Source organism: Clarias gariepinus, chromosome 16, assembly GCF_024256425.1.
Source record: "Clarias gariepinus isolate MV-2021 ecotype Netherlands chromosome 16, CGAR_prim_01v2, whole genome shotgun sequence".
Taxonomy (NCBI): domain Eukaryota; kingdom Metazoa; phylum Chordata; class Actinopteri; order Siluriformes; family Clariidae; genus Clarias; species Clarias gariepinus.
Genome location: NC_071115.1, coordinates 4,160,001 through 4,181,439, shown reverse-complemented (window position 1 = coordinate 4,181,439; position 21,439 = coordinate 4,160,001). Strand labels below are relative to the sequence as shown.

Here is a 21,439-nt window from a genome sequence, read left to right as displayed (position 1 = left end):
ATTTATAGTAGCTCAGAGCATTAGTATGAGGATTTTCATTTTAATAGCAAATGGATGATGTGGTGATCAAACAAATGTAAAATGTATGTTTTATCATTTTGTATATCATACAGACAGAAAAAAAAACTGCAAATGCACTGTCTATGTTTTTTATTATAATGCTGTCATTTGAATATTTTTTTATTTAATTAATCACAGTCATAGACTAAATAATCATGATTAATCACAATTTGAAAATATGATAAACATGCCATGCTGAAATAAAGAAATTAATAACAAACCGGTTACGGTTGGAGATGCAGTTAAAATTTAAATGTCAAATTAAAATCTCTCAAGTGGTAAACTCCCTGCAGCAGTACTCAGAGTGTGAGCCGTGTCTGCTCCTGTAGTGGTGACCATGTCTGGTATCTCCCTTTTAACATAGCTAGCGCAATTGGCTAGCAAATGCTTCAGCATTGAATGAGTGCGGTTGCCGTTTGTTATCGATTAGAATTTACACAGAGGTAGTCATTTTTTTTTACTGATATTTAGAAAGTGCAGTAAAAGTAGCCAACATTAAAAACGTGCATTAAAATGTTAATATATGTTAATATGACTGTGAAAAAAATTACACACCTTCTCCTTTAAAGACTGTATAAAACTGTATTACAACCTATATAATTTTGAAATGAGGTGTTTGATCTGGGACTAAGGACTAAGCACTCAGATTCAGGTTGATATCCAAGCACTTGTTTAATCAGGAACATACATAATCTGCTTGGTGACATTACAAATCCAGACACTGTGCCTTTAACCAGCACAACGTGGTAATAAACACTAAGGGGTGTGTGTCCAGAGTGCCCTTTTATAATAATAAGACATCTGAGTATTGATCCAGACGAGACCACCTGATCACCTGCGGCCCTTCAGGTAAGACGTGTGTTTACAGTGTGTGTGGTGTTAAAGCTTTATGCAATTTAAAAAGTTGTATTGCTTTTAAACATGTTTCACTTAAAATTGAATCAAATGATCATTTTTGGATTGAAGTTTTTAAGCTAGAATTAGGGCAGATTAATATATATATATATATATATATATTTTTTTTTAACGGATACAGCCATTTATCAACTTTACTTATTAGAAAGAGTTTCATATTTTTAAATACAGTTTTTTGGGATGTCGTAGGCATGAAGCTATAACAACTGGCAACACACTGTAAAAATTATAAAAATGTCAAATGATTAAAAAAATCTTACAATAAAATTACAACAAACTAAATATAAGATTATTAAGCTTGTTTCTAATAAAATTCCACTAAAATAATAATCTACAATTTCTTGTTCTATCAGCAGATAATTTAGCAATTTTTTAGGAATTTATGTCTTAAATGCAATTTTTTTTTTATTTAAGTAAAATTCTTTAGTCGGTAAGATTGGCTAGACAAAAATATATTTTACTTTTTTTTGGGGTGATATGGATTCTCGTCTGTTAAAAGTAGTTTTTTATTCAGAAGTGAAATTATTTTATCCTCCATTACTTTTTAAGACTAGTATGATATCACATGAGAGGCTGACTTAGTGATCGCTCTGCATTTATGAACTAGTGAAAGGTCCTTAATTTTCACCCTGGTTGTTCCTTCCTGTATTATTTCCCGGCACATCACTCAGCCTGCAATAAAAAAAAAAAAAAAGAAGCATTAATTCTACTGACCTGATTCTGACTAACACGCGATATTCATGTGAATTCTGAAATTTTACATCTGATCAATTAGGGGAGAAACTTCACCAAGCCACCATCTTTAATCAGTGATGTAATTCAGGAAAGATCAAATAGTGAGCTTTCCAAGGTCTTTGATCTCACTGCTGTTATACAGTACAGGGGTGGACATTAAACATATGCATTATTATAAAGTGAAATTCAGTGTTTTAAGAACATTCTTATTTTTTTTAATAATTTAAAAAATCATGATGTTAAGAATAATTTGTTTTTAGTTCAGTAGAACTGCTCTACAACAATCAGTATTTAGTATGAAGCATCATGTACGGAAATTTGCCACAGAAGTTCACAATTCACTTGTTTTAGCCCTTAGAGTTTTAGGCGTTTTGTGCAGAGGTGGAGACCCCGGCTTCAGAAAGTCCTGCTACGTATTTGTTCCATCCCTTAACTAAACCAGCTGATTCTAATAAGCATAACTCGTCAGTAGGGAACTAATTAGTGACATCACCTGCTTTATGCGCAGTAAGAACTAAAACACATGGCAGATGTTGTCTTAATCCTTGTGTCCACCAACGTGTCCAGAGTTTCAGACTTAATATTTAAGACTGAGATCAGACCAGGAACGACAAAATCATCCAGAGCTCCTGAGCAATCAGACTTCAGGACCCAACAGTGCTGTAATTTCAATATCTATGAAACAGTCAAAAATCATTTTCATTTCTTCAGCAGATCCACTGAGAGAAGTCGTCCAGTAAGATGGATTTATTTCATACAGCGCCCTCAAACACTTTGATTAACAATTTGCAGTGAGTGATTTTTCTTATGTTCTTTTCCTATAATTACACTTTACAATGTTATAGTGATGTGAGAGCATTAAAATGTCTCTTGACAGGAACTGTAAAACAATAAAAAGGTAATTTTAGAGGCATTGTGTTTCCTTTATCTCACAGTTTCATTTCCTGAAGGTGGCAGTGTTTCTACGACTCATGATGTTCATATGGATATCGATTTCATACATTCAATATGCATTTTACATTATTTTAGAAGAAATTAATTTTTCGCATATGTAATGAAAAATGCGATAAATGCCATTTTATCGCATTTTGAATGCCATTTTATCGCAATTATTTGCCAGGCAAATAATTGTCCTCAGGCACATAAAACTGTTAATAACAAATCTTTATTTTTGAAAACTGGTTTTAGAATTTTTTGAACTTACCAATATTTGGTAAAATGTCATAGTAAATGACCGCATTACATTTTCATTACAATTGAAGATGTGTCCATGAAGAGGCAGTCGCATCATTTCTTTCTGCCATATGCTCAGTGAAACAAAAAGATCAGCTGCCTTGAAATGAACTAAATAGACGTTTTGAGAATGTTGAAGCCTCATAAAAAATTTTATCATAAAAAATCATATCATTTTGCAGTGAAACAGTTCATCTACATTTATTTGTTTTCAATAATCAAACTTCAGAGATACATATGTATTTTATTTTTGACATATATTTTATTTTTAATTAAGAATTAAATTTAAGACATTTCACCACCCCACCTCTTTTTTCACTCCTTTCTCTCTGCAGGATCGCCATCCCGACAGTCGTTGGGATTATAATCAGCATAGCTTTGTGTAAATGTCTCTTTCAATGTCGAAAGATGAGAGGTGATCGGGCACAGCAGGCACAAGCATCAGCACGTGCTCCGGAACCTCCTCCGGCCGTCTACACCATCCCCAATTCACCAACTCAAGAACAAGAACAACGACATGGACCACCGCAGTACAACCTGCCACAGCAGTACCCCCCTCCTCCAGCTTATAACGAGGTGAGGTCTGATAACGAGACATGGCGTAATCAACTATGTTTATTTGTTTGTGGGAACTGAAGAGATCTGACCATCTCAAATGCACCTTCGCTGCCCAGTTCAATACCTAATTTATATTTACTGTATGCATATTTATCCCATGTTACAATACCACACACATCTTACCTGCTTGTTTCTCCATTTTGCAGCTGATGCTGAAGCCTGACTTCCCCAGTGTTCCTCCTCCTGCCTATACAGAAGTCATCGGCTCTCCGATCAACCCTTCCGCCCCAGGTCAGATCACTCCATCCTGCCCTCCGCTGCCTCAGTGATCCGAGTGTAGAGTAAAGAACCGTCACTGTGCAATAGAAAGCTAAAAAACAATAAAACATCCTTCCTTCCAACACAACAGTAAACAGATCAGAGATTTAAATCTATAGCTGCTATTTTTCGTGGTGAAATCGTGTACATATTTGTAAGATGTGTAAACATATTTTTAGGTTTATGGATGAGAAGCAAGCATGTAAACAGTGGGTAAATAAAAATTTTATCAGCTCCAGAATTGAATTAAAAGCACTTGGGCACCCTGAAGGCCAACACAGAGAGACTGAAGAGAAACCTCTTCCCGCAGGCGGACTCTCAATCACAACACCACACAGGACTAAACACTCTGATCTGCTTCTACTTATACACCACTCAGCACATTGAACATTAATGTACCTTTGCACATGGTCTGCACTTTGCACAAGTGGAACTTTGCACATTGTTCTGCTTAAGACTGGACATTGCTTTTCCATTTAAACTCTATTTTATTACTTTTTACAGCTAAAGGTTATCTATATTTTCTATTTTTCTATCATTTTTATTATATTCTAATTTCATATTTTACATTCTTTATATTATTTATTTAATTTTTCATACACTTTTTCTTCTTTTTTATTATATTCTTGTCATGGGTGGTCTTACAAGCATTCTACTGTATATCATACTGTGTATGACTGTGTATGTGACAAATTATTTTAAATAATTAAACTTCGATAATATTCAAAACAAATTTTATTTTTTTAATTAAAGCACCAAGTAAACAATTCCCAAGTATACAATACATCTCGCACAACCTAACTCATGATCTTTAAATACACTACAGAAAAATGACATTTAACAAGTGAAATATACTTGAACTGAGCCAAACTTAACTATAACTTCTCAAAATACAGTAAGTTTGCAACAAACCAGTTCCACCTTGATTATGAGGACATGGTGTGTTTAGTTAAAGTTGAAGTAGAAGAACTTGAGTGTCCTGACTGAACTCAACCACTTTGAACCATCAGCATTGGGATGAACTGGAACTGGAGCCTCCAGTGGCAGTGATGGTCAGGCGTCCACAAAAATTTGGAAAACTCCAACACAATTTAGCTCAGAACTAAATGAGGATTTACTTTTTGATTGAATCACAAATGGATGATGTAGTGTTCAACCAAATGCTAAATTATATGTTTGATTATTGTGTACATCATATAAACTGATTTTACACAATGACCGAATCACTGTCTGTCTATGTTTTTTAATTGATACTAAAAATGATTTAAATATTTATGAACAGCAACTAATAGGAACATGCAATTGAATTAGTCAACACACGTCCTCCTCTCTGTTTCAAAGTACATTTACAGATTTAGGCATTTGCCAGATGCACTTATCCGGACTGACTTACAAAATGCTGTGAAGTTTACGTCATTGGATAAATCTATACACTGGGTTACTAACAAAGTACCGTCAAACACTGATGGGAAGTTTATTCGGGGGGTGTATTAACCCAAATAAAGAAACAGAAAGATCTTTAGTCGTCGTGTATAGATTGGCAAAGACATCTAGAGGAAGCTCATTCCACCACCTAGGTGCCAGAGCAGAAAACAAAAGGATCGGAGGGAATGTGGTGCAGTGCGTGTGCGACTTGTGGACAGAGGCAGACCTGCCAGGAGTGAATTGCAGTAGTCCAATTTTTAAAATAACAAGCTAAACAAGCACCTGTGTAACCTACGTAGAAAGAAATGGTCAAATATAAACTTTCCAAGAGACCGGGAATAGAGGGAGAACAGAGTAGGACCAAGTACTGAGCCTTGTGGGACACCATTAGAGAGTGGATTCCCTCGACTTCATACAACCTATCTTCTATTTTCAACCCAAATTGGTTTTAAAACTTTAGTATTTTTTTTTAAATACTGGACACATGAAAGATCAATCCCAAATGGGAGGAAATGACTTTCCCAGAATTCATTGTATGACAGAATGAATGCCTGGTTATGACAAAATGTTTTTAATTGCTGTGTCTAAATCACTTTCATAAATAAAGTCTCCTTTACTTTTACTAATCTGCTCTGATGGTTGAATTTTATTCGGTACATATACATATTGTATATCATGTTTTACACTGTAATGCATTATTTATTATAACTTAAACCGCTTTTCTTGGGATGCTTGAGGGAAAGGAAAGAACTTTTAACATTTTACCATAATGGTATTTCTCCCCATGTGCCAGGAGAGGGCGTAAAAAGAATGACACACCGCTCCTTTAAAGACTGAAATGTAAAAGCGGAAATGACTCAGCACTCAGATTCAGGTTGATATTCAAGCACATGATTGATCAGGAACATACCTAAGCACCTGCTTAGTGACATTACAAAAGTAGACACTGTGCCTTTAACCAACACAATGTGGTTATAAACACCAAGGTGTGTGTATCCAAGAGTGCCCTTTTTATGATAGGACGTCTAAGTAGTGAGCCAGACGAGACCACCTGATCACCCGCGGCCCTTCAGGTAAGACGTGAGTTTACTGTTTGTGCTGTGCTGTCTTGTGTTGTGTTGTGTTAGTCGTTTATCAATTATATTGTTAAATGTTGGATTCTCATTGTATTTTAAAGCTTTGAAAACTATTCCAGTAAACGTTTAATCACATGATTATCTTTAGATTAAAGTTTTTAAGCTAGATATAAGGCAGATCTCTTAGTCAGGATATTGACTTTTTTTTGTTTAATAAGGAAACAGGCACTTATCAACTTTAACTCTTATAAATAGTTTAATATTTTTTAATACAGTTTTAGGGATCTTGCTTGATTAATTGCAACAATAATCTAAGCAAGGGAAAATAATTACATTTTATTTACACTTTTAATTTAAAACAATTAAAAATTTAAACCTTAAAATAAGATTTAAACAAACCAAATGTATGATTATTAAGCTAATCACCCTTTTTTATCGAATTTTAGAAAGATGCTAAATTCTCTGCCGATAGAACAATACATTTTAAATTCATTTTTTTATTTTTTTTACAATTTTAATAAAATTTTATAAGCTTGATGATCTTATATTTGTTTTGTTGCAAACTTATTTAAAGAAATTATACATAGGTTTGGCTTGATTTGGGAATATTTTACGTTTTAAGATGCACTTTTTGTTGCAGTGCAGAAAGTAGTTTCGGGTGATATGGTTTCACATCAGTTCAAAGTGGATTTTTAGGTCAAATTTAATAGATTCTGATTTCCATGACTTTTCCATAATGTTTTTTAAAGGGCAATAAAATATTACATGAGAGGCTGACTTCGTGATCGTTCTGCATTTATGAGCTAATGACAGGTCATTAATTTTAACCTGGTTGCTCCTTATTCTCCTGGCATATCGTTCTGCCTGAGATAAAAAAGGGATTACTGCCACTCTGGTTCTGACTGACTAACACATGATATTCATGTGAAATTTGGATATTTAAGGTCTGATCAAAAGGCATGGAACTTAATTTATTCTCCATAATATATTACGCCACCATCTTTAATTAGTAGCAGGGCAGATCAAATAGTGAGGTTTCCAATGTCTGGATTTAAGCACACTGCTGTTACTGTGGTGGACAAAAGCATTGAGACAAAAGTGAAATTTAATGTTTTAATAACATTCTCATTTAAAAAATCATGATAATAACAATAATTTGTGATTATTATTATTATAACAAATTATTCGTATTCTATTATTCTATACTCATTCAAAATTTGCCACTGAACTTTACAATCCAATTGGAAGTTCATGAGTTTTGGTAAAAGTCCTGCCACATACTTGTTCCATCCATTAACTTAACCAGCTGATTCTAATAAGCATAACTCGTCAGGGGGAACTAATTAGTGACATCACCTGCTTTATGCGCAGGAAGAACTAAAACACATGGCATATGTTGTCTTAATCCTTGTGTCCATCAACGTGTCCAGAGTTTCAGACTTACTGTAATATTTAAGAATGAGATCAGACCAGGAACAACAAAATCATCCAGAGCTCCTGAGCAATCAGACGTCAGAACCCAACAGTGCTGTGATTTCCATATCCATGAAACAGTCAATAATAATTTAAATTTTTTCATTAGATCCATTGTGAGAAGTCGTCCTGTAAGATGGATTACTATGAGCCCTCAAAATTGGTTACCACTTTTCAGTAAGTGTCTTTTCATCTTCTTTTCCTAAAAAATCTCACTTTACAATGGTATATTAATTTAAAAACATTAAAATGTCTCTTGATAGAAAAAAAATTGATTTAAGAAGCATTGTGTTTCCTTTATCTCACAGTTTTAGTCCCTGAAGTTGGCAGTGTTTCTATGACTTAGTTTCATTCTGAAACCAAATTTCCTCCGTAAGGAATAATGAATACGTTGATTATTTGTTCCACAGCCCAAAAATATTCATATAAAAATAATTAATACATAATAATAATAATTAATTAATAAAGTAAAAATAAACAAATTAACCTGCACTTTACCTTTGAAATAAATTGTGATGTTAAACCGGGAAAAGAAGTGGGAGGAGGGGGGCTACTGTGATTTCACAAACTCACTCACACACACACACACACACACACACACACACACACACACACACACACACACACACACACACTGCTAAAGCCTTTTTTTTAAATCTTTTTTATTCACGGAGGCCAATGTTGCAGTACAGTTACTAAAGAATACTCACTACACTTAAAATTAAAATTATTGAAAATAAAACACAAATAAAAAAAAAATGCTTTACGCACACACGTGGTCACAATGTTATAGTAAACAGTACACACGCATGGACGAGTGACACATGCGCACTGAGACTGAGCATGGGAGATGGTTACCCACAGCACAAGACAGAGAGGAACCATTGGCTTAACTGTGATCACGTGACGCTTGGCAGACAAAGCGTATGCATACTGCTCTCTAATATTTAGGCCTCGCTCGTTTATCAGGTTAAAATATATTTAAAAAGTTTGCTCGTCTTGCAGAACTGAGTTACTTACAATCTAAGGTTTCACTGTATTTGTCATAGGTATCAAATTTCAGACATTTACTTGGACATTTAAAAAAAATTAAAAACCAACTTCAGACATTTTCATTTACAGTAGGTTTCATTATTTTACATACATTTCCTTTTAGTTTTAAAGCCAACTTCAGACATTAAGTCCCAGACCAACATGGGCCTCCAAAACACCTCAGCAGTGCCACCGACTGATCGCCTCCATCTCACACCGCACTGCTGCAATAATTCATGCAAAGGGAGCCTATGCAAAGTGCTTTTTGACCCCCTTTTTACTTAAAGAAACAGCAAATTATTATCAATCAGCTTTTTTTTCTCTCATTTCATCTCATTATTTTAAATAATCAAACTTCAGATATAAATGTGCATGTCATTTCTTTTTAAACAAGAAACTAACTTTTCTTTTATGTGTTCATTATTTTTTTACAAGATGCAGACTTATATATTAGAATTATATTTCCATATACTGTAGTCTTATGCAAAAGTTTTGGCACCACTTAAAAAAAATGCTCAATATTTTTAGCTAATATTAATGCATAGTTACTTTTTATGTCACAAATTGAAGAAAGATAAAAAATAAAAACATTATTGTGGCACTGTGCAAAAGTTTGGGCACCCTACATAATCAGTACTAAGTAACACCTCCTCTGGCCGATGTCACTGCAGATATCAACGCTTTTTATAGCCAGCCAAAAGTCTTTTAATTGTTGTACTTGGGGATTTTCTCCCATTCTTCCTTGCAAAAGGCTTGTAGTTCTGTAATATTTTTTGGTCGTCTTGCATGCACAGCTCTTTTAAGATCTACCCACAAATTTCCAATGATGTTTATATCAGGGGACTGTGATGTCCATTCTAAAACCTTCAGCTTGCGTCTCGTGAGGTATTCCATAGAGGATTTCGAGATATGTTTAGGATCATTGTCCTGTTGTATAAGCCGTCCTTTTTTCAGCTTCAGCTTTTTTTGAAGATGGTGTGATGATCTCTTATAGAATTTACTAAAATTTAGTGAAATCCATAATTCCCTCCACCTGTGCAATGTTTCCTGTGCCACTGATTGCAACACAACCCCAAAGCACAATAGATATATATACATTGCTGATTGTGGCCAAAGAGTTCTATTCTAACTTCATCAGCCACTCCTGAGTCTGCTAAATCTTCCTGCAGGTTTTTTGCAGTCAAATGGTTTTTGGGTTTTGATTTGTCTTTCTAACCAGCGTACGAGCAGTTCTCTCTGAGAGTTTTCTTGGTCTTCAGGATCTCACTTTGAACTGCACATTTCTCTTGTACTGTCATCTCTTTATTACATTTCTCACTGTGGAAACCCATGATCGTGGAGTGTCCGCAAGTTTGTGCACAAGGTTTGAAGAGTCAAAGTATTTATAAAGGTTTGAAATTGCCATTTACTAAAGACAGCTTGTTGCCATGCATCAGATCTAACGAGCTGATTAAGGTCTGAAACCTTGTAAAAAGAATCGGAGACTCTGGAACTCTTAGGGTGCCCAAACTTTTACACAGCGCCATAGTAATGATTTTACATTTTATATTTGTTCAGAAGTAACTATGCATCAATGTTTGCTAAAAATTTTTTTTTCATTTCAAAAAGAGACCGTGTTAACATCTTTTTTAATTAAAACATCACCAAAATCTGTTATTTATTAAGGGGTGCCCAAACTTCTGCATAAGACTGTATATGTATTAATTACATTAGGAAATACGTTTTAAACATCCATAGGTTTCAAACCACTTCTTCTCCTCTTACTTTGCAGGGTCGTCATCCCGGTAGCTTTTGGGATTATAATCTGCATAGTTTTGTGCAGATGTTTCTATAAATGTCGAGCGACAGATGCTCAGGAAGAACTGAGACCACGTGCTCATCTACGTTCGTCGGCTGTGTACAATATTCCCATTTCAGAGCCCGAGGAACAACCGCAGTACGAGGACGACCTGGAAGAGCAATACCCTCCTCCTCCATCTTATAACGAGGTGAGGTACACCCCACCACTCTGCAAAACTCTGCTTTCTAGTCACTTTGTTGCTTTCTAGTGTGAACACATATTTATCCCACGTTCCAATACAACACGTCTTACCTGCTCGTTTCCCCATTTTGCAGTTGACGCCGAAGCTTGACCTGCCCAGTACTCCTCCTCCTGATTATACAGAATTTATCAGCCCTTCGTTTACCTTCCCCATCCCAGATGAGATCAGTCCATCAGAGAGCTAATATATATACAGAAGTCATCAGCTCTTCGATCAACCCCAGGTCAGATCACTCCATCCTGCCCTCCGCTGCCTCCGTGATCCGAGAGTGTGAAGTGAAAAACCGTAACTGTGCTGAAAATATCCTTCCTTCCAACACAACGATGAACAAACGACAGAAATTAAAAGCCATAGTGCTGTTTTCGTCTGCCTGAGCGGTGAAATTGTGTACAAATTTGTTAGATGTGTAAATATATTTTTCAGTTTTGTTGATGAGCATGTAAATAATGTTTAAATTCTGGAACATTGTGTAGGTTTTGTCTTAATTTATTCAATTAAATTTAGTATTTAGAAATAAAAGGGCACAACTTTCAACTCAAGTGTCAGAGAAATGTCATGGTAGAAAACAAAAAAGAAAAAAAAAGAAGTAATGAAAGTCTTAAACAAACATCAAGTTGTGAAAGGCGGGGTCTAAAGGGGCGGGGCGGGACGGGGCGGGGCAAGAATTTAAGTTTCAAATTCCAAAAGCTTGTTCCACATCCGATGGCTTCTTTTTTCTTCCCTCCAAAACTGCAAATCAGAATTTATCTCACTTTGCAGTAAAACTATTTATAGACATTAATTTATTGTAAATAATCAAAGAATTTCAAAAAGTAAACAATTCAAAAGTATAGATCTTGAGAAACTTCTTTCGTGACAATATACTGCAAAAAAATCACATCTTAGCAAGTGAAATATTCTTGAACCTAGCCTAACTAACTGTAACTATCTACAATTTGTTAAAATAAGTTTACAACAAACCAATTATATAGTTATTGAGCTTATTTGCGGACAAATGTTACTATAATTGCAACAGAAAAAAAAATGTCTTAGAGGCTGATAGACCTTTATTGCTCGCAAATTTAAATTCAAATTAAATTTTTTTTTTTATCTGTCACATACACAGTCATACACAGTTCGATATGTACTGAGATGCTTATACGACCGCCGGTGACCTTAAAAAGAGAATTAAAGCTTATAACAAGTAATAAATATGAATAAAAGAAATATGATAGAAAAATTAAATTAAACTAGGATAAAAATAGAAATAAAAAATATAAATATACTGTACAAGAACATTTTAGAAATTTTGAGATTTGTTGAAAGAAAGATGGTGTGCAAATATGCATAAAAAAAGTGTCTTATTAAGGTGCCATTATTAAAGTGTCTTTGTGCAATGGTCCAGAATGTAAATGTAAACATGTCCATAGTGTCAGTGTCAGTTGTCCATAGTGTCCATGGATGTAAAAAGATTGATTGATTGATTGATTGTAAACAGATTGTGTTAGTTCTGCATAGTGGTGTGGGTGAGAGACTTTATCACCTGCAGGAAGAGTAACATTTTAGTAACATTTGACTATAAATAAGTTTAATAATCTCATATTTGGTTTGTTGTAATGTTATTTTAGGAAATTTTAGCTAAGCATAATTCAGTAATATTTTTACCTCCTAAGATGCTGAGATTTTTTGCAGTGTTTTACCTTGTGGGAATAAGCAATAAGTGGCCTCTCTCTCTCTCTCTATATATATATATATATATATATATTTTTTTTTTTGTATCCTCAATTTGTCATCTCGTGTCCTCAACTACATTATCTTTCCTCATCCATTTCTCACGTCATAGCCTCGATATGTTATCCTGTGACCTCTATATACCCTTCTGTGTCCTCACTACCTCATCTCCTTACCTCACAATGACTTGTTGCCATTTAAAAACATAACCTGTGATCATAAGAAGTTTACCTTATGGTATAAATGTACTGTATATTCCTTCATGACTTGAATTTATTGCCTTTTGGCCTAGTTGATATTCTGACCTCAATCTTCCTCAATTTTGGTGCAACAACCACAATTTAGCATCTTGGGGCTTTAATTTACTCTCTCATCATCTCAGTATATTATCTGGCAACCTTAATATCCTCTAGTAGGCTCCGAAATGTTATCTTGTGACATCAATATGTGCTCTCTCACCATTATCATGTATTATTGTTAATGCTGCGATCTAAATAGGTTATCTTCAAAATTCTTCCTTAATATACTTTTCATGGCTTCTACATACGTATTCATGGTTTTAATATAAAGTATTCGTGTGTGACCAAACCTCATTACAAATAACCACCATGTCACTACTCGGCCTCTGTACTAACATGTTTTCTGACTGTGAAATATTCCATGCAGCATTAAAATTATGATAAGCATAAGTATATGAACAGATAAATGAATAAAGTATGGGAATAATTTCAACTCAAGCGAGCAGTGTGGGTTTCTGTCTCGTAAACACCCGAGCGTAACTTTCCATACACGATCCCAATCCAGTAACACGTTAAACATTGACTAATATAAAGCGAGCAGTAATTATTACAAGGTCATATGACGTGAGTTACACCCTTATATAAGTACAGCTTATATAACTCTTATAGCTCTATCTAATCATCACATGATAAGTCAGCTTCTCCTAGTTTAGTGCATCTGGTCAAATAAAACCTGGAGAAAGTCGAGGTAAAGTTCAGCGTGATTAGTTTTCACAGCAACACAAAGTTTAATTCTGAGTCTTTCTGGGAGCAGATAGTAAATGTTTATCACTCGTGATGTCACTTCCCCTATAAAAATAGCAGATGACAAGCATGTCTGAGACTAACCACTCTGAGATTTCAGTTTAAGGCCTTTCACTCAATTTTAGCTCAAGTTCAGTGGGCTTCTTTGATATTATTCGAACTTCCGCTTAAAGTTCACTAAAAACATTTATACAGCAGTTTCAGCTTTTTGCAGGATATTGTTGTAACTTTTTTGTTTGTTTTTATTTCGCTGCATCAAACACAAATATTTGTGAGTAAAATAATGCAAGTTTTTCGCAATTTCTTAACCTTATTCATTCATTCATTCATAAATTTTTGCAATTTTGCACTCAAAAGTAATTGTGTTGTTATGTTGCGATTAGGGGAGTAAAATTACCTGGGGAATCTGTATTTTTATTTTTAACTTTATTAATGCTGAATTTGTGTCATATCTAGAAAATATTAATCCCAAACTTTGACTGGAAAAATACATTTGTTGCAGAGTTACAAGTCAGGAATTTGGACCTTTTCCGACAAAATATTCCTGAAAATTTCCTAGAAAATCCAAAAGCGAGGTCTAAGAATTTACAAAGAATCTGTCCAAAAAGAAAAATTGTACTTTATGAATTTGAGCTTATAATAAAGTACTGATTTACACAGACTGAACAGAAGTTTTAGTTATAAAGGTCTAAAAATCTTAAAAGGAATATTTAAAGATCCAGAATTTTGCTATAAACACAGCGTCATAGAAACTCTGCCCCCTTGTGGTGTAGTATTATAAAAGTAAAATAATAATAATAATAATAATAATAATTGGGAAGACTGTCAGCTTTTATACCAAAACGTATATATGTGTAGCAAACCTTCGATGATTCTGAATGCTGTAATGCAATTCTAGAAAAGCTTTAAAGTCATTTATGCGTCATCATGCTTATAGTCAACATCCAGAAGTTACTGACTTCAAGAAATCGTGGCACGGATACACAAACGTTCCAGGCTGCGGGTGTGCCATGCAAAACCCCGACCCGAGCTTGAAAAATTTAAACGATCATCAAGGGACTTTGTTTCGGATATTTATTTCCTGGGGAAAAAAAAAAAAGCATCACAAGCAGAACAGGACGAACGCAAAGACCTTTGTAGCGTTCACATTCATGGCAGCTACATCATGTGAGAAAATATGAAAGAACAAACACAAGTCAGCTTTATTTAAATACCTCATTAGCACTGTATATTTACACCCTTCATACTGTGAATAATAGCTGCCAGTATCAGTGCTTACAACTCCCATGAATGAGATTTTTAGCCTGGAGATCATTACAGAGCAGATATACTGTAACACATCTATTCGGTTGCAAGTGGAGGATTTAATACCACATCGACACATGCAGTGAGGAGACACTTCACAGATGGCATGCTTACTTTGTATTCTCCATTACTTTAGGAAATAAGCGACAACACGGACACATATTCTGACATACCGTATGCTTCTGTTCAGTGAGCTGCTATAGTGGGTGTGTGTATATATATATGTATACGTACTGTACTGTATATACACTCATTCTGCGGTGAAACCATAAAGATATAATGTGGGATTTAAAGACCAGCCTCCATGGTGTGAGAAATCAAATGCTACTAGAACGTGATGAGTAAGGTTTAAGGAAGCACAACACGAAATGTAATAAAATAGAATTTGGTAGAAAAACACCCGACTGTTAACTATTGCCCTGGTTCAATACTACAGGTTTGTATCATTTTATTATAAAAACAGTCATCTGAGGATTCAATCTCGAAACTGAGCCTTACAGAAACGTCACAACTTAATCACAACAAGATTACAACGCGTGCTTGTGTGTGTTCTCACACGCAGCACTTGTGTGTTGTGATCTCTCAACCCGCCCCATACAACCCCCCCCCCCACCCCCCGCTATTATTTCATGTGATAAATACAGTAGTGTCTTCGAGTCCACCACCAAGAACATTACCAAAAACAGACAAACAAAACATTTGGTCCTTATTATTTGGTCCTGAATATCACGCTGATTATTTGTTGTTAAGAAAAGACACATGGCATAACGGCTCTATGTGACGAATCAGTGACGTGCTTAGAGCAGGAAGTAGTAGAACCGTGACGCACCTGGTTTATGTCCTACGCCTCCAGCTTACGTGACTGCGTTGCTATCTGATTTCTCTTTGCTGTGTTAGCATTAGGAAGTAGACCGTGAAATCCAAATCCATGCACTTCATAGTCAATAATATACTTTTCTATCAAACCTACAGTACTGTGTCAAAGTTATAGGCACCCTGTGTTCTTATTCTAAACTTTGCTATAGTTATTTTTTTCATTTTATGATTTTATGAAGGGGTTGCGTCAGGATGTGCATCTGGCGTAAAACCTGTGCCAAGGACCTGAGACTAAAGTGACTGACTTTGTTTCATGAATAACTGGGATTTCTATATATTTTTTAAGACATCCTTGCTTTAGAGCATTTATTTGCGCGTGCCAATACTTTTGCACAGTACTGTAAGTTTAATATCATCAACTTTATATTCAATACTCGATGTTATGGATTTGTGTAATTTGAAATGTACAGTAGGCTAATCAGTCATGATTTTGCGGAGAGCCAATAGAAAGCGTCAATTTTGGTCACATGACCTAAAAGTAACAAATTCCCCATACGGTTATATCGCTTCGCTTTGTCTGTAGTGTTTCGCGAGTGTTTTTTTGGGCAGGGTGTCTCCGGACGTATGAAACAGACTGATATCGTCCTCATTAGTAGGTTAATAATAAGTTATATGAACTTTAATCAGAGCACATTAACGAAGTACAAACAATAACACAGTGTCTTTGGTGTCCTTGGTAGTGGACTTGCGTCTTTTTCTCCCTGATGTATTAGTGCAAGAGTTTGGGACGCTGTTACTGTCCCTTTGTCCTTTAGCTATAGTCATGCGTTTGAGTATTGTTAAATACTTTTCACGGCCGTGTCTCAAATCAAATACTGCCACCTGATGCCTAAAGTAATGCTTATTAACACTATAATAATCTAGAATATCTCTGATTAGACTTGTGGACTTGTTGGGTTACAAAATGCAGTAAGTGTAATTTAAAAAATAGCAACACGTACTGTGATATCAGCTGCTTATCAGACTTTTAATTTGCTATAACCATTGGATTGGTGTGCGATTTGAGACACAGACTATTTTTGAGAAGGGCAGGTAGAAGCTACAAAACACACTCTCTCACTCAGATTTACCCTCACTAAATAAATAAATAAATAAATAAACAAATAAATAAATAAAGGTCGACATGAAGTCACTAAATGAAATGAGTCGGAGTTCATGAACGAGGACCGATTTCTAAAACACCCAGCTAACTGGCACCCACTGATTAACTCCACTCAGCTTCCTCAAGGCCGCCTTCAGACCGCTGTACGTCCTGTCCAGGCCGTCGTTTACGATGGTCAGGTCGAAGTAGTGTCCGTACGCCCGCTTAATCCTCCAGCTCTCGTCCAGTATCCTGTTCAGCTCAGCATCCTGATCACAAGGAGATTGAAACGGACCCGGAGAAAAAGAGCATCGGCTTGTTAACGTGAAATAACACCATGAAGACCATGTGATGTAGTTCTGATGTGTCTGTTGTATGACACTGAGATTTAAGACTATACTTGAAGTTTTGAGGATTAGAGGTCTGAGGTTAGAGATTAAGGTTTGAAAGGGTTAGTGGTGGATTTTAAAGGGGTTATGGGTTTGGAGTGTTGTGAGGGTTAGTGGTAAACATTTGAAATTAGAGGTTAGAGTTGAGGGATGAGAGTTTGGAGTTTGAAGGTTTGGGTTGGAGTTTAAAAGGATTAAGGGTTGCAGTGAGGATTGAAGTTTGTATAAAGGTTTGGGATTGGATCGTGGAGTTTGGGTGTTGAAGTTTAAAGGGTATGGGTTGGACCCTTAAGGTTGTGGTGTGAGGGCTGAAGTGTGTTTATAGGTTTGGGGTTAGATCTTAGAGCGTAGAGGTTGTAGAAGTTTGAATGAAGGTTAGGGGTTGGAGTTTGGGTGTTGAATTTTGAAGATTATGAGTTGGATCTTAGAGGTTATGGTTTGGAGTCTGAAGACTGAAAGGGTTGGAAAGGGTTGAAGTTTGTTTGAAGGTTAGTGTTTGGAGCATGGGTTGGAGTTTTGGGGTTGGAGTTTGTGAATCAGGAGTTGGAGTGCGGGGGCTAGGGGTTGGAGTTTGAGGGTTGGGGTTGAAAGTTTGGGGTTAGAGTATGGAGGTAGAAGTTTGAAAGTTACAGGTTGGAGTTGGAGTGTGGGGGTTTTGAGTTTGAAGCTTTGAGTTTAGCTTCAGTGTGGGTTAGAAGCTAAACTCATGAACCATAAATAAAAAGCAAATGCATTGTAAAACCAGAGGTGCGCACCGTTAGCTCTTTGCTGACCACTCCTGCTTCGATGCCTGCTCTGTTCATAGATCTGAGCACGTCCAACTCTGGAGCATCAATGAACACTACATACGGCAGGAACTCTGATGTCCTCAAGATCTTCAGAGCCTAGACGAACATGTAAGACGATACTGTTATTCATACATCATCGTCTTATCCATTTTTTTACGAAAAAAATCAGTAGACTGAATTATTCCTAATCTTACCTGTGGGTGGACGTCCAGGATGCAGAGACGTCCTGCCTCGGCTACCTCGTGGATGGAGTCGATCTTGGTGCCGTAAAGGTTTCCGTCATATTCGCCGTGCTCCAGGTAACAGCCTGCTTTAATATCAGCCTCCATTTTGCTCCTGGAGGTGAAGGCGTACATCCTGTTCTCCCTTTCGCCTGATTTAGGCTTCCTGGAAGTGTCTGAGGGATCCAAAGGCAACATTTACTCTTTAGCGTGAATACCTCATTCTGTAAAGGGAAGTCGTGTTCTTGTGGCTGTAGGAAGGCAGCTTATACTCACAGGGGATTGTAGTTCCAAACAGATGAGGATCAGAAACCAGGAGCTTGTTCTTAAGACTGCGCCGGCCCACGCCTTGGGCTCCGATCAGAACCAGCGTTTTCCTCTTGAATGGAGGAACCCGGGCCACTTCCTCATAGAGCATCAGCTCGTGCATGTCGAAATCTGAGAAAGGTGAGATGTAGAGTAAAGTATAGGCCACACAGTATATGCACAAGTAACAGCTTCATTCACTTCCTTGTCAAACGCAAACTTGCACAAACCTGCATTTTTGGTGGTCAGATACATCATTTTCTTCTTCTTCTTGCTTCCGATCCCGCTGCACAGTGTGCCTGAAACACAGCAGTGCTACATTTAGCTTACACACTACACCTACCTATTGCATTTCTATTTCTTACATATACATATTCTGATGTTAGCGTTAACCCTGATGATGATAAATGTCCAGCACCTTTGCTGTTTAGAGATTACAGTGGAGGAACAGCGCTACCTGCTGGTCGAAGCTCCACATCTGGCTTTACAAAAGCTTTCCTCTTCTCCTCTAGCAGCTGACTGGGGATGAGCCCGGCGCTTCCTCCTTCAACGCGTCGAGCCTACACACACACACACACACACATCCATCACTCCATGATCACATACATTACAGATCTGTGTGAGTGAATGATGTGTGATGAGTGATAATGAATCAGACATATTACTGTAGATAAACATGCACTATACCACTCAGTATCATGCTGGTATTGGAAAGTAATCAGCATTAGCGTGGTGTGATGAAGGGGACGTATTCCTCTCACACCAGAGCAGTTTGAGAACGCTTCTTATAATTGTGAAAGACGTTATTCGGACAGTGTGTGTACGTGACAGCGGTCTGCCTGGTCTGCCCAGTCGTACCTGCCACCAGTTCACGTCCTCCTGGTTGACGATCTGCAGAACGTCTCCGCTGTTGAACTGCAGGCCGGCTTCCTTACAGGGAATCAGGTTGTCGCTGGCCGGGTCGTAATCGAAATGGCACTTCACAAAGACCTGTAAGAAAATGGGAGAAAAGAAGAAAAGACTGACTCTGTGTTGTCTTTCCTGCTGTTATAGTGTACGTATATGTATTAAAACAGTGCGTCAACATCTACAGTGCACCGGGCTGAGGGTTGTTATTGGATAACACAATTTTTGACTTATAAGTAAACTGCGGGATCCGAACACTAGAGCCGTGACTTTTGACAGACATTTTTTTATTCAATTTGAAAAAAAGTTCCCCGATTCCTTTGATTGGCTGTAGAGCCGCAACTGATGTGAGAGAGCCTTCCATCCCTCTCCTCTGAGAGAGCTCGGCCAATCAGCTCTCTCCAGGCCCCCGGCTGCGGGAGGCTACAGCATCACTTGGGATTTAAACTGGCGATCCTCAGATGATAGGGTCACTCACAGAATTCTATTTTGTTTCTAACGTTATTTTTACATGCTTTAAATCCCTTCCCAAACCCCAGGCCTGGAAACAATGGGAGAGCGACATTTAAACAGGAGCAGCCGAAGAAGCAGCAACAAAAGTATTAAAAACTTCTAAACATATCTAAAATAGATTTAAAAAATGCTATGCTAAAAATGTGTATTACTGAATTAAAAAGTGGAGTAAAATGCATGATATACTCTCCAAACACTGTACCCAACATCAAACGACACTCACAGCTGTATGTCCATGTGAATGAGCTGTTACTGTACTTACTACAGTATAATGTATAATAAATTAGAATAAGTAGATTAATAGACATTCTGTAATTACTGTAGAGCTGCTACCTGTCTGGGTGGCTGGGGCTCCTGGTAGCTGGGGAGGACTTTGAGTACGATGCTGCCGCTGGCCTCCTGCAGCACCTCCTGGAGGACGCGCGGATCGTCCCCTACGTCCTTACCGTTCACCTCCTTTATGATGTCCCCTACGTGGAGGAGACCCTGCTGATCGATCATCCCACCGTGCAGGATTCGCGCGATCACCAGCTCCCCGTTATCGATTCGAAACGTCATGCCCTGAAGTGGGAGTGGATTTAACGGATCATATGACACGACCCCGCCCCTGTTCTGTCACTGCTCTGTTATGCAATGTGTTCACCCGTTTGATGGTCGGATTGTTTATGAAGACTGTACGGTTTCGGTGTCTCCGCGCCTGACCATTTGTATTGTTCATTCTGAGTTAAATTTTATTATAAGCTAGGGATGGGGGAAAACATAATTCAGTTACATATTACAATTCTTTTGTGCAGCAATTCATGTATGGCCACACACAATAAAAAGAGTTGAAAGTCAGAGGTTTTCCTTTTTTTGCTGAGTATATTTGCAAGAGAATGGGTTTCCGGATTAATACAGTGCGTCAACATCTACAGTGCTGAGGGTTGTTATTGGATACCACAACTTTTGACTTACTGTATAAGTAAACTGCGGGATCCGAACACTAGAGCCGTGACTTTGTTGACTTTTGACAGACATTTTTTTATTCAATTAGAAAAAACGTTCCCCGATTCCTTTGATTGGCTGTAGAGCCGCAACTGATGTGAGAGCGCTAGAGCGCCTTCCATTTCTCCCCTCTGAGAGAGCTCGGCCAATCAGCGCTCTCCAGGCCCCCGGCTGCGGGAGGCTACAGCCATACATGAATTGCTGCACAAAAGAATTGTAATATGTAACTGAATTAGGTTTTTATCCAAATCAATAAAAAAAAAAGATTAAATTTAAATATATATGCATTTGAGGTGGTAAAATATGGCCATTCTTCTATCGTCCTGCAAGTGGCACACTCTACAGTACTATTCACTCAGTGGCAGGCAAGTTTGTTTAGTCTGTGGTTCGGTCCAGTTTCTTTCAGTTAAGGCAATTGGCAAAACTTAAACCTGTTTTGTCCTTAAGGCT

At 37.0% G+C, this 21,439-nt stretch overlaps 2 protein-coding genes across 3 annotated transcripts in view; one reads left to right on the top strand and one right to left on the bottom strand.

Moving 5' to 3' along the window:
* The first annotated feature begins 888 nt into the window (after positions 1-888).
* Positions 889-4,315, top strand: LOC128544045 (uncharacterized). 2 transcript variants are annotated; one of them, XM_053513990.1, is made up of 4 exons: positions 889-909; positions 2,425-2,501; positions 3,279-3,519; positions 3,708-4,315. In XM_053513990.1, exons 2-4 carry the CDS (start codon positions 2,452-2,454, stop codon positions 3,828-3,830), a joined length of 414 nt encoding a protein of 137 aa, XP_053369965.1. In that variant the 5' UTR covers positions 889-909; positions 2,425-2,451; the 3' UTR covers positions 3,831-4,315. The 2 variants fall into 2 exon arrangements, with proteins under 2 accessions (XP_053369965.1, XP_053369964.1); XM_053513989.1 differs by lacking the exon at positions 889-909 and having other exon boundaries at positions 2,408-2,501.
* Positions 4,316-16,924: 12,609 nt separating this feature from the next.
* mpp2a (MAGUK p55 scaffold protein 2a) overlaps positions 16,925-21,439 on the bottom strand; it is a 13,768-nt gene continuing 9,253 nt past the window's right edge. Inside the window, exons 6-13 of the mRNA XM_053514883.1 lie at positions 20,339-20,566; positions 19,445-19,576; positions 19,044-19,146; positions 18,817-18,885; positions 18,557-18,718; positions 18,254-18,456; positions 18,027-18,155; positions 16,925-17,151 (exon numbers count right to left, since the gene is read on the bottom strand). Of these exons, the coding sequence (XP_053370858.1) occupies positions 16,975-17,151; positions 18,027-18,155; positions 18,254-18,456; positions 18,557-18,718; positions 18,817-18,885; positions 19,044-19,146; positions 19,445-19,576; positions 20,339-20,566 (1,203 nt within the window). The 3' untranslated portion in view covers positions 16,925-16,974. The remainder of the gene's footprint in view (positions 17,152-18,026; positions 18,156-18,253; positions 18,457-18,556; positions 18,719-18,816; positions 18,886-19,043; positions 19,147-19,444; positions 19,577-20,338; positions 20,567-21,439) is intronic.

What these genes read in the sequence shown, in the direction of transcription:
- LOC128544045 (XM_053513990.1), top strand. Translation starts at nt 2,452, where the DNA reads ATGGATTTATTTCATACAGCGCCCTCAAACACTTTGATTAACAATTTG. An exon ending in ACTTTGATTAACAATTTGCA is followed by an intron (nt 2,502 to 3,278) that starts GTGAGTGATTTT and finishes TTCTCTCTGCAG; the next exon opens with GATCGCCATCCCGACAGTCG. An exon ending in CTCCTCCAGCTTATAACGAG is followed by an intron (nt 3,520 to 3,707) that starts GTGAGGTCTGAT and finishes TCCATTTTGCAG; the next exon opens with CTGATGCTGAAGCCTGACTT.